Below are 12133 nucleotides of genomic sequence, written 5' to 3'. Positions count from 1 at the left end.
CAGGAAGGACAAATACTTAAAAGGCTATGCTGAGGGTGCCTGGGTAACACAGGCAGTTGAGCATCCGACTCTTGGTTTTAGCTCGGGCTTGAGCTTCAAGTCATGTCAGCAGGCTCCACGCTCACTGTGGAGTCAGCCTGAGTTTCTCTTTCTCCCTCTGCTCTATTTCCCCTCGTCTCTCTAATAAATTTTAAAACAAAACATAACAAAACAAAACAACAACAAAAACCTACCTTGGGCTAGCGTTTGCAAGCATCATACTCGCCCTTTTCTACCCCAAAACTTGAGTTAGCTGATCTACATGGCTGAGAGGCTGTCACAGTCTGTTTTGTAAGACAACTAACTAAGCTTCTAGTGGTAGGTCAAGGACTAAATACAAAACTATAGGATTAAAAAAAACAAACAAACAAAACAAAACAGAAAAACAAATATTACCATAAACAAGAAATCAGGGATTTATTAGTTCAGGAAACAGCCCGTGTTAATTCCAAAAATCACTGCCAATTTTATACCTGATGTGGATAGGCATCTCCTGAACCCATTTGTCTTTTGTTCTGGTCAAATATAATCCACAATTGGCTGTCAAATTCTGATTCATACAATAGTTCACAGAGTAGTGGGCAACTTGGAGTTACTTCCCCACTCTTGGGCTATAAAAAAAAAATAAGAATAAGTACTTGATATGATTTATATATGATTTCTAACATAGATCAGTAATACTGTTACTGGTAAGATTTTTACATTACAAGTATTAAAAATATTTTCTTCTGGTAACCAATATTAAAAATGCAGAATATCCAATACTTTGGCACTAATTAAAGGCATTTTTCTTTTATAAGCTTTCAAGAATACAAACCTAGCTATCTGTATGCATTGAGTATAACATACATTCTTCAGGACCTCTAATTAGAAAATTGAAAATGACAATTCATTGAAACAATCATCTAAACATTAAAACCAGATTTGTATTATGCTTCAATAAGAGTTTGGCTGAAATCTTACTGATCCTATATAAACTCTTAGAACCAACGTTTACACTAGTCTCAACTATCTTTACCACTCATTCAACCAAGAGTTATTCTGACTTTTCATTGTTTTAACAGCTACTTCAGAGAAAGCAATCAGACCCGGTACCATAATCAGAAGGCATCTGGCATTGATGAGACATCTAGCCACTGGACAGTTAGCACCGAATGGGTACCACTGAATAGGTATCAATGAATAAAAAAACTAAGGCTCAAAGGTCAGGTCACCACTAATTTAGAGTTTATGACTTCAGACCTGAATAGCACTTAGACCATTAGAAATTATAATTTCCAAAAGGATAATTCCAAATTAACCAGTGTTATTTACTTGACTCTATTTCATACATATACATATAAATTAAATTACTTGTCCTGCCATTTGTGACTTCATATTTCATGAACAAAACACAAAAGTTCATTTTAAGGTTATACTTTATTATAAAAACACTTACCTGGTGAAAGTTATATGTCAGGATCATCTCATAAAGCTGACGATTATTTGGCAAAACATCTCTTGATCCTAAAGGTTTTGTTTTTGCACTCAATGGGCTGTAATTAGAAAAACATGTAAGTAATTTGATGCAAGAATTCATTTACTGAGAGAAATGAAACTAACCAACAAAATCTATAACACAGCACAGTAAGTGACAATGAGCATTCCTAAACTCTGTCCTTTTCAGTATATAATATTTTAATCATCAGCTTACAGAATTCTTTATTGGCTGAACCATAGCAACATATACAGTTTAAATTTTGCAACATTACAGAAACATTTTCAAATGTCAACAAATAGTTCTTAACCAGATCCCAATAGTAGGACAACTGCTAAGAGTGTTAAGGACAGACAGGTTTTGACTCGCATCCTTCTGTCCAAACTGCAGATAGCAATATACCCCCATCAAAGGATGGGTCCTGTAGGTGCCACACTGAGAGCTTTATACACGTTATTAAGGCTAGAAGCTACTGCTGAGGCTGCTTCTTAGAAAGCTGCTGGGACTCCTAGGCTGCAAAGTCAGAAACTACATTTTCATCTTTAGCACTCAGATGATTTAAAAAGATGACTCTTTTCAAAGAGTAGAAGAGATATCCCCACTCCTATCACACCAATGCTCAACATCTGTAGTCTTAAAACACTTAATGATACCGTAGTGTCTGGACCCAGCTCTTCAAAGTTATGCAGGGAGCCAGATCTTCATACTTCAGAGAGGACTGAACATCAAAACGATTGATTCCTTCCGATGCATGCTACAAAGGATATTTATCAAATTAGGTTCTCAAACTTTATTGATAATAAATTGTATTCTTAAACATTTGAACCTAAAATAAACATGCATAATGCAAAGTTTATAAGCACCCATGAACAAATACTACTGTTATTTTCAGAACTACAGGTAATCTGCCCGTTAATGTTTAAGTCCAACCAGTGAGGTTATTTTTCAATAACACAAATAACTGACATTAAAAATGATGGAAATGTGGAACTTACAATGTTTAACTGAGGAGCAGTACACACTATTCCATGGAAAGAAATGGTATAATCGATATTGACATCACTAAGACTTGCCCACCAACGAGCAATGCAAAACTCAATTGCTTTCCCACCCTGTAAAGAATAAAAATTACAAACTTGTAAATCTCTTTTCTCATTTTCCTTCAAATTACAGAATATAAATAGGTGTTTTACAGCAATTCTAGCTTTCAAACCTTTCCTATCTGTACACCTGTGGGTGGAATTAGTTGCAAAGATAGAGTATAGAGAGTAAAGATACACAGTTATCTACTCTGAGTATAGAGGGTAAAGATACAGTCATCTACTCAGACTCCTACGGCCCTTGTCATAGAAGATTGGAGGCAGCTTTTGAGAACATATACAACAAAATAATGGTGAAAACAAACTGGAATAAAAACTTCAGACCAAAGGAAAACTTATAAAAACCATGATAAGAAAAGGTAAGTATTACAGCTCTGTAAGGCATAGTCAATACCCACAGCTGAATTTCAGGCTCAGAGCTGCCTGGTAATCAAAGCAAAATGATATCATGGTCCCTTACATCTTTCTCCCTATTAAAAAAAATTAAAAACAAAAACTATTTTTAGCACTGAGTTTTAAATTAGTTTTTCTAGTAATCAGTATACATTAGCAAGTTTGAAGATGGGTCATGTGATACTAACATTTACAAGAACACAAGAAGCTGTAATGAGAAACCTAAGGAAAGATGATAGAACTAAGGAAAGATGATAGAACTCTGTGAAAACACTAGGCAGCAGGTTCAAGAAAGAACACAGTTTTGCTCCGCTTCTACAGAGGAAGAACAGCAGCCCAGAAGGATGGGGACCTGGCACACTTGAGGTCATTCAGGTGGGAAGCAGTAGTGGCTTCACATATAGAGCAAAACAGCCTCCTGGAGTCTTAACAACTGGGTATTAATAAAATAACAAGTAGAAAACATGTAGAAAAATCTTAAATAAGGAAATAATCTCCTGTGTGATGAGGCAACATTCCCAACTGGGCTCTATGGTGCAAGCCGTCAGAATCCAGCAGACCAGCATTTTCCTCTCATTACATTTCTTAAAGATTTCAGATGATTAATATTTATCTCCAACTTAGTCTCAAGTATCCCACTGAGACTACCTACCTTCCCACTTTATTTGGCATCAATAAAATATGCAGCCCCCAGTCTGAATACAAACTATAAAATCAAATTCAAATACACAGTCTTAGCCCCATACCAAAAATAAAAAAGAAATTATTTCATAGGATTTCAAACTGGTAATGAAAACTTACTAAGACAGGAAAAGCTTCAGTTAGTGTTCCTTTTTCTGGAAGCGAACAAAACTTATAGAATTCATGACTTCGATACGCTCTTTGCTTCACAAGCTGTACTGCATGAAGAACAAACTTGGCTGACACCTCAGAAGAACAGGAGCACACGGTAACTTCTAAAATGAGAAGAGAAGCAGCAAAGTTTTAAACTGATGGGATTTAAAACAGAGGTAGGATTGTTTTAATAATATCAACTTTTTAGAAAATAATGTATCAAGAATAAAATGATACATTCAAAGGAAAACTACATATTTCCTTAACAAAGAATCGACAGAATATTAATAAAGATGAAAGGGTAGGAAAATAAACAAATCAGTAACACAATTAACAACCACTATGCTGCAAACACCATGAACAGCGAGCTGCCCACGGATGGACACAGTTGTCCTAATCAAGTTATTTTCAAAACCCTTTCTCCCTCTGCTCCTGTGAGGAAACCTGCTCTAGCTAAAAACCAACCAATTCCTGATAAAGAGAATTTTAATTTTAGAATGCTCTATTTGTTATCACAGCTAAATTCCATTAGTGTCTATTTATTCAAATTCATTGATAACTTTTCCTAGTCTCTCCCTCCTGTCAGCTTCTAGAAAAGTATGATTATCAGACCTACACATCCTAGGTTTTATTCTGAGGCTGAGCTAGAGGCAAAACCAAAATCACTGTGAAGCAGAATCAGCATCCTGTCTAATGCACACTCACTCTAATACAGGAAGCTTAAAGCAAGGCTTATGTTTCTGGTTCACAAGGTCAAGTGGTTAGAGAACTCTGTGAACCTCATCAATTGCTAAGGATAAAAAATCCAGTGTTAGGACAGTATTTCTAGTTATCTGAAACAGGACCCATCTGTAGTATATTTATTTCTTTTCTTTCTCTTTCTTTCTTTCTTTCTTTCTTTCTTTCTTTCTTTCTTTCTTTCTTTCTTTCTTTCTTTCTTTCCCATTTTACTGAGATACAATTGACAACATTGCATAGGTGTTTACGGTATACACTGTGAGGATATGATATACATGTATATGTTTTAAAATGATTATTATTATTATTTTTTTATTTATTTATGATAGTCACAGAGAGAGAGAGAGACAGAGAGAGAGGCAGAGACACAGGCAGAGGGAGAAGCAGGCTCCATGCACTGGGAGCCTGATGTGGGATTCGATCCCGGGTCTCCAGGATCACGCCCTGGGCCAAAGGCAGGCGCCAAACCACTGCGCCACCCAGGGATCCCTTAAAATGATTATTACAGGGAGGTTATTAACACATCCATCACTTTACATACATACACCAATTTTTTTGGTGGTGAGACTATTTCAAATCTGACTTTTAGCAAATTTCAAGTACATAACACAGAATAGACAATATAGTCACCATGCTGGACATTAGAGTGCTTGCACCTATTCACCGAATAAGTGAAATTCTGTACCCTCTGACCACCATCTTCCCATTTCCTTCCCCACTCAAAGCACATTTCTAATCTAAGACTGCTAAATGGTCTGAGCTACTTCTATTCTGGATCATTCAATAAATTCTTATTAAAAAAACTAATTATATTCAATACCAACCAAGACAAATCATAATTTGAACATTATAATTACTGGCATTTACCATTGAAAAAATATCAGATTCAGCATTAATTAATCATAGATTTTCCTTTATTATAATTAGTGTATATTTTATCAGGGCTCACTGTTAGATAAGTCCATGGGGACCTATATGAATGGTAGCCTAGAGCTGTTCAACAATACAACTCTGACTCTAATCACTAACAGATAAGGTATTCTAAACTAAGTTAAAATCCTGAATGTTAAAACATCTTAAATAGCCTAGATGATTTGATGTATGAGCCAGTGTAAAATAGTATGAGATCTTCATAATATTTTAAACCTAACAGCCAATGTAGGGTGTCAGATGTAGTATTGTTATGACAAAAGCACATGTTAGAGATATATGAACTACTTTCTATGGTCACAATCCTAGCAGAGATAGAAGTACATAAAGATAAGTGGTCAGGACAGACTCAAATGTTACTTACCAGCCCATGTTGCACCCTCAGGAACCTCAATAAAATGCCTTCGAATTTGACCAGGCTTAAAATGTACATCTGTCAAGGCTAGATCATAATGTGATGATTCATTTACTCTAAAAATAAAAATAAATGGCTAAATGATGCTGTCACAAAAAAGGCTTTTATACTATAAGCCCACTGGTACTCTAGATTTTAAGAGTTCATTAGAAACGAGCATGGGGATTTAAAGGTTGGTTATAGAACAGTGTGCACAACACTATCTCATTTTTGCAACATGTTAGCAGTGATAAATTCTGGATAGCCCAGTATAGATGATTTTTCTCCTTTTTACTGGCCTATGCTACAATTTGTCTATAAGACATACATACACAGCTCCCTCATTCATAGGCTTTCCCAACTACTAGAATCTGAACTATGATGAATCCTAAATAATAAAACCACAGGTAATGTTTTGTGTGACTGATACTACCTTACAGCTCTGAGAATGGTATTAAACCCCTTATATAGCTCCAAAATACCCCACACCATAATGACACAGTAAAGAAGAAAAGTACTTTTATAGCATTTTGGTAAGAAACCAATGATACGTAAAGGTCAAATGTATAATTTTCTACTATGGAAACCTAAAGAATATGCAAAGGACAAATTTTAGTCAGTGTGACAAACATTTAATGAGCGCCTACTATATATATGAGGCACTGCTGTTAAGAGCTACAAATACAACACTGAATATATTTTCCTTTGCCCTGGCCAATCTCATGAAGACAGAACTACCAGAAACATTTAACAGAATATGCTCTGGGTAGATAGGAAGTGTTAATGGAAAAGATTCCTGAAGGAGATAATGTCTCGGCTGATTCCTGAATCTTATAAATTATCTTGTCTAATTTTCTATACTGGACTTTGAGGGAAAATCTGCCTGAGGATTTAAGTGCTCTGCAATTTCTCCATGTGTGTGTCACTTTTTTTTTTTTGTGTGTGTGTGTGTGTCACTTTTTATCTCCTGATTTTCATCCTATGTTTCTTACAGGCTGAGAACTACTGCACATTTAATATTTACCAGTTAACTAACTCAGTAGAAACTGTTAACCGAATGTTCTGAAGATACTGTGTAACGGGGCTCCACAGAGTAACTCGTAGGATATAGTCCCTGTGTCTTCAATCAAATGTGGTGAGCTAAAAGAGATGACGTCTTGACTGACACGTGTACCACAGCATGTACAAAGCACCACGAAGGAGCAAGAAGGAACTTCCTTCACCCTGGGGATGACTAGGAATGAGCCAGTCTGAGGAAGCCTGAATGCCGACACCAGTGAGGAGTACGAATGTCGGGTGGATGGGGTGACAGGAAACGCTAGTTTTAAAGGACCACTGTTTGCTATTTTAAAGAGCATGATCCTGGGGAGCACCACTGATCTACCTTAAACAGAAAGCAGTATGACAGATTGGAGCTTCTCGGTTTTGGGGTAAAAGATATGATGGGAAAGAAGAGTCTGGAAACAGGAGAAGTGGGAGAGCCAGAGAAAACAGCAATCCCACAGAGTAGAGGTATAATGGTGGGGAGAGGGGGTGGGAGTGGAGGAGGGATGAAGTAATACTGTGAAATGCTCCAGATGGATCAGGGAGTTAGGAGGGTGGAGTTTTGGCACAGAGGGCAGGGCACAGGAGATGCCACTGGGTATTCTCACAGTCAAAAGGCAATAGAAAAACCACGTGCCACTTTCGACTCTGAGCAAGAGGCAGAACTAAAAGCCAGTTACCTGATTCTGGTCTACCATCTTTTAAAAGTTCATACTATTTCCATAAATAGCCATTAAAAAATCCCATGTAACAGTAAGCTGTTGGCAACTTGTTACTTACTTGGCTGCTATAACTGCAGTGATTGGAACTCTGAACAGAGGCCCTGCATTGGGGGATGCTATATCATAGCCACATACCTTGAAAAAAAGAGTAAGTTTCAGTATCCACAAACTTTTAAAAGATGAGAAAAAAAGAAAAAAAGGTGAAATCTATTCATAGAGTAAGTTAATTTAACATTAAAATTTAAAGGTCTTAAGCACAAGTTGACACCAATTTTCTGATGTTGGGTCGCATAAATAATGGCAAACAGCCTAAATAAATGCATGTATAACCACCCTTGACCAATTCAGACCAAAGGGCAGACAGACTGCCACACAAGGTATTTTTACATGTCTTAAAGAGTACTTAGAAAGTTACAATGAAGATGAACCAATACCTCTGTATAATGCAATCCTTCCCTTAAGCCCCTCGGATCCACACGTATGTTTATGTGTCTACATTGATTCATGAGTTCCAAATGGCTGGGACACTGAACCCAAGACGAATTTGAAGTTAAAGCTAAATGAAGCTGAAGGGATATTTTTTCAGCGTTTTCTAGCATTAAAAAGACCAAAAATGAAAGATTAGTACTTTTTTCCTTTTCTTCCATTTTAAAAAGTTTTATCTTCTCATAAAATCTAGCAGATGAACTTAATCAGTTATAAAATGTACTAGGGCATGTGCTTCCAAAACACAGTTCAAATAAAGCAGTCACAGAATCTTCCCTACATTTTAGTGCACTTGTGATCCAGTCACATTTTATCCAACATGGCTGTAATCTTAAAATAAGGGGTTTCCCTGAGCATCTGTCATTACTGCATGCAGAGAGCAGCACCTGCCTGAAAGGAAGATGCCAAGTACACGGTGGTGACCCGTCCTTGGAGCGACAGTTCTCCCTGGCTGCTTCTGCTTCCCACCCTCCAACTAAAACTCTGTTTACACCCAAGTAGTAAGAGTGCTAAACAAAAGAAACTGGATGCTTCATTATCCACAATTCAATAATACTCTGGGACACTGAAGACCCAGGCTACAGGCTACTGTTTTCCTCAGTGGTTACCAGGCTGACTGAATTGCCACAATGCTGGGATTTCTGCTTGCCATTACCCCCCCAATCCTGCCTTAAACCATGTAACATTTAAAATAATATTGTCAACTGATCTTTTTTCTTTAGGACATTAACCCAAATGGCATTGCTCTCATATGATACTATTCATTCAAGCTATAAATGTGAGCACTTTGGCTTACTGTCCTTTTATTTCTTACCGGTATTTTCTGGAAACACAGGTTCAATGCCAACGCCATGATCTGAAGGTGCAGCCACCTGAACAGGGTCTCGGAGGTAGATGCCACGGTTATTTCCAACAGTAACAGTGAAACCTAATTTATTAGCAAACGATGTATTCTGAACGAGGTAGTCATAGGCTTTATCAACCTAATTAAAAGAACACAAAAGGTAAAATATCAATGGTTGGGTCAAGAAAATATTTTGCTGTAAATTACCAATTTGATTTCAGTCATAAAAAGGTACAGGTGAAAAGCTAGTTTCTATGTTCACCTCTCTCAACTACATAGTGACCCCAAATAAAGAGGGTAAGTCTACCTACTTTTCAGACAAGACATCAGTCTGACCACTCACCTCCAGCTCCAGTCTCTAGATTCACACCACTAGTCCCAAGTGACTAAAGTCAGAACTCCTCCATACACCACTAAATTCACAAGTTTTGCCCTCGACATCTTCGCTTTGAATTTCTACCCTCCATGTGTCTTATGTCTACTGTATTTCTCTCTTACTGCAACAAATTCGTCTTAACTACAAAATCTGTTTTCATATCCTCTTTGCTTATTAGTTCAGAACCTATTATGAACATATAATGTAGAATCAGATAAACTCAATCACTGTTACAACAGGAAATACCATCCAGTAACAACTAAAACAGTATCTTGATGACTATTAAGCCATTTTTCATACAAACACTACCTGAATAATACCATGTCCTTGGGCAAATACTTCTATATTGTCAGCCTTCACTGCAGTGTTTTCTAGAGCTCTTCTGACTGAATGAACCGTGTAGTTAACGTTATTTGCTTTCAGACCTGAAATTAAAAAGCAAAAGCAAGAATGAAGTATTACAGAGTGTACTACTTGAAACTTCTCTTCCCCTCACCAGTAGAGATAATGTGTACATTTTCTGGCTTTAATGTCTGGTGTTTCAACACTCAATTTCTTTTCTTTTTCTTTTTTTTTTTTGGAAGATTTGTTTATTTATTCATGAGAGATAGAGACAGAGGCAGAGACATAGGCAGACGGAGAAGCAGGCTCTCTCTGGGGAGCCTGATGCAGGACCCAATTCTAGGACCCCAGGATTACGACCTGAGCCACAGGCAGATGCTCAACCACTGAGCCACCTCAGTGTCAACACTCAATTTCTTAATCTTTTCTAGAAAGCTGAACTACAACAGTCTGACTCAAAACTGCTGGCATTGTGTAAACACTTCATTCAACAAAAAATCACTGTGTGTCCATTACACAATGGCATTAGTGTGCACTCTGCAAAGGTGATGCAAACATTTAAAGCAGGTAGAGGCATTCGAATGACATTTTCTTTAAAATACTGCTGGTCATAGGGGTACCTGGCTGGCTCAGCTGCTAGAACATGGGCTGGTAGAACATGGGACCCTCGGTCTTGAGGTTGTAAGGTTAAGCCCCACGTTGGCTGTGGAGATCACTTAAAAATAAAATCTTAAAACACTGCTGGTCAAATGATATGGTTGCTGGAGATATTAATCAACTTGGCTGTGTTACAGACACCAAGAAAACTTAAAACAAACCAGCAGAAAAGATGCTGAAGCTTGACCACAGCTCAATTAATTCAGTATTTTTGAGACTGGATCCTAGATACTGATACCGATTAAAAGCTTCCTGGGTGATGGCAGAAGCAGCCAGGCTGGGAATGACTGTTCTGTTGGAAGATATGTAAGCCACCAATTTGTTAACTTTGTGTTGAACACTGTTGTGAAAGATAAAAGATGAGAAATACCGCATTCCTGTCCATTCCAGAGTTCATCAAACATGTGTGCACTTACGATGTTGAAAGAAATGAACAAAACAGAAATATGCTGCTTTAAGAGTGAATCAAGAAAGTAGCCTATTTTGTCAGTAAGAATCCAAAAGAAGGTTATGCTCTATCAGAGGAAAGAATATGAGAATCTTCTTGCCAGGATGTACAAGAGTTTGCAAGACCAAAAAATGGCACAAAAGGATTCTAGGCAGAGAGAGTAAGATGTGCAAAGACCAGAGACGTGGAGCAATCCTGAAATCTGATGAGATGGAAAAGGGCTAGAAATGAGGGCAGAGTCTTGGGATCTCATAGAGGAACACTCCTGAGGTGGAATCTTTGCGACGACCTGGTGACCATAACTGGATCCCAGTCAATGCCAATGCCATCCAATTAATACCGTGAGCCTCTGACACATCACCCCAGAAACTCTTATCTCCTTTTCCATTTTAGTTATCCCCACAGCAATATTCATGATCTTTTAACATGTAATATAAACTAACGTTAAATTCTGCTTACAGTCTCTCTCCCACAGCTATGATATAAATTCCACATGGGCAGGTAATTTTGATCCAAAGTAATGCTTGATAGCCATTAGTAGCAAATAAATTTATTTGTTGGATGAATGAATACAATTCAAATCCTTATTATCATATAGTTATTTTCTATCTTAAACTTTACTTTGAGCCAGGGCATTTTCTCACCATGAGAACTTCAGAAAACAAGTATCTGTCTGCAATAAGGTGAGAGAAATTTATACAATTATTCTTTATGACTACTGCCTGACTTTAAATTATGCTATCAACTGGTAATTCACCACCTATTCCCTGGAATTTAGAAACAGTACTGAGTTAGACCAAGTAGAGCACTAAGCAGTGTCCCTACCTGAAAGTATCAGGGCGATGCCTCCACACGCATTGGGAGAAGACATAGACGTCCCATTCATTAGCTGAGTTCCTCTCAATGTCCAGTTGGGAACAGAAGCAATGGCTCCTCCTGGTGCACTGATACTTACTCCAAGGGCTCCATCAGCACTGAAGGAAAAGCCATTAAAGTTTGCTTACAATGGTGAGAATTGGATCAACATGGGCATTCATAACAAGGCCACTGGTCAAATAGATCAGAGTACAATACCATGCATAATTTGCAGTACTGGAATCAGTTGGAAAAAAATACCCAGCACAGCTATTTTCCCATTATGTATCTTCCTTAAAAGTGGGCAAAATCTTATTAAGTGTGTCTGTATGTATCTGGGATTATGTGCAAAGGGTGTCAGGTATATTTATGGAGAGAAAATAAATGTCACTGCTCAGATTCCTTAATGAATGCATTTTTTTCCTGTCTTTAGTAAGTAGAAGCCTTTCCTTTT

General features: G+C 37.5%; 1 protein-coding gene across 4 annotated transcripts in view; it reads right to left on the bottom strand.

The window, feature by feature from the left end:
• Positions 1-12133, bottom strand: part of TPP2 (tripeptidyl peptidase 2) — a 70645-nt gene that overhangs the window by 21424 nt on the left and 37088 nt on the right. For all 4 annotated transcript variants that reach the window (XR_005376545.1, XM_038569996.1, XM_038569997.1 and 1 more), the window contains exons 11-21: positions 11650-11798; positions 9687-9802; positions 8972-9140; positions 8106-8263; positions 7730-7806; positions 5876-5982; positions 3811-3965; positions 2512-2628; positions 2170-2270; positions 1478-1574; positions 513-650 (exon numbers count right to left, since the gene is read on the bottom strand). Coding sequence is in view for 3 of the 4 variants with exons in the window: in XM_038569996.1 (XP_038425924.1) it covers positions 513-650; positions 1478-1574; positions 2170-2270; positions 2512-2628; positions 3811-3965; positions 5876-5982; positions 7730-7806; positions 8106-8263; positions 8972-9140; positions 9687-9802; positions 11650-11798 (1384 nt within the window). In the remaining variant the exon portion in view is untranslated. The remainder of the gene's footprint in view (positions 1-512; positions 651-1477; positions 1575-2169; positions 2271-2511; positions 2629-3810; positions 3966-5875; positions 5983-7729; positions 7807-8105; positions 8264-8971; positions 9141-9686; positions 9803-11649; positions 11799-12133) is intronic.

This window comes from Canis lupus, chromosome 22, assembly GCF_011100685.1.
Source record: "Canis lupus familiaris isolate Mischka breed German Shepherd chromosome 22, alternate assembly UU_Cfam_GSD_1.0, whole genome shotgun sequence".
NCBI lineage: Eukaryota > Metazoa > Chordata > Mammalia > Carnivora > Canidae > Canis > Canis lupus.
This window is presented reverse-complemented; position numbering and strand designations above follow the sequence as displayed.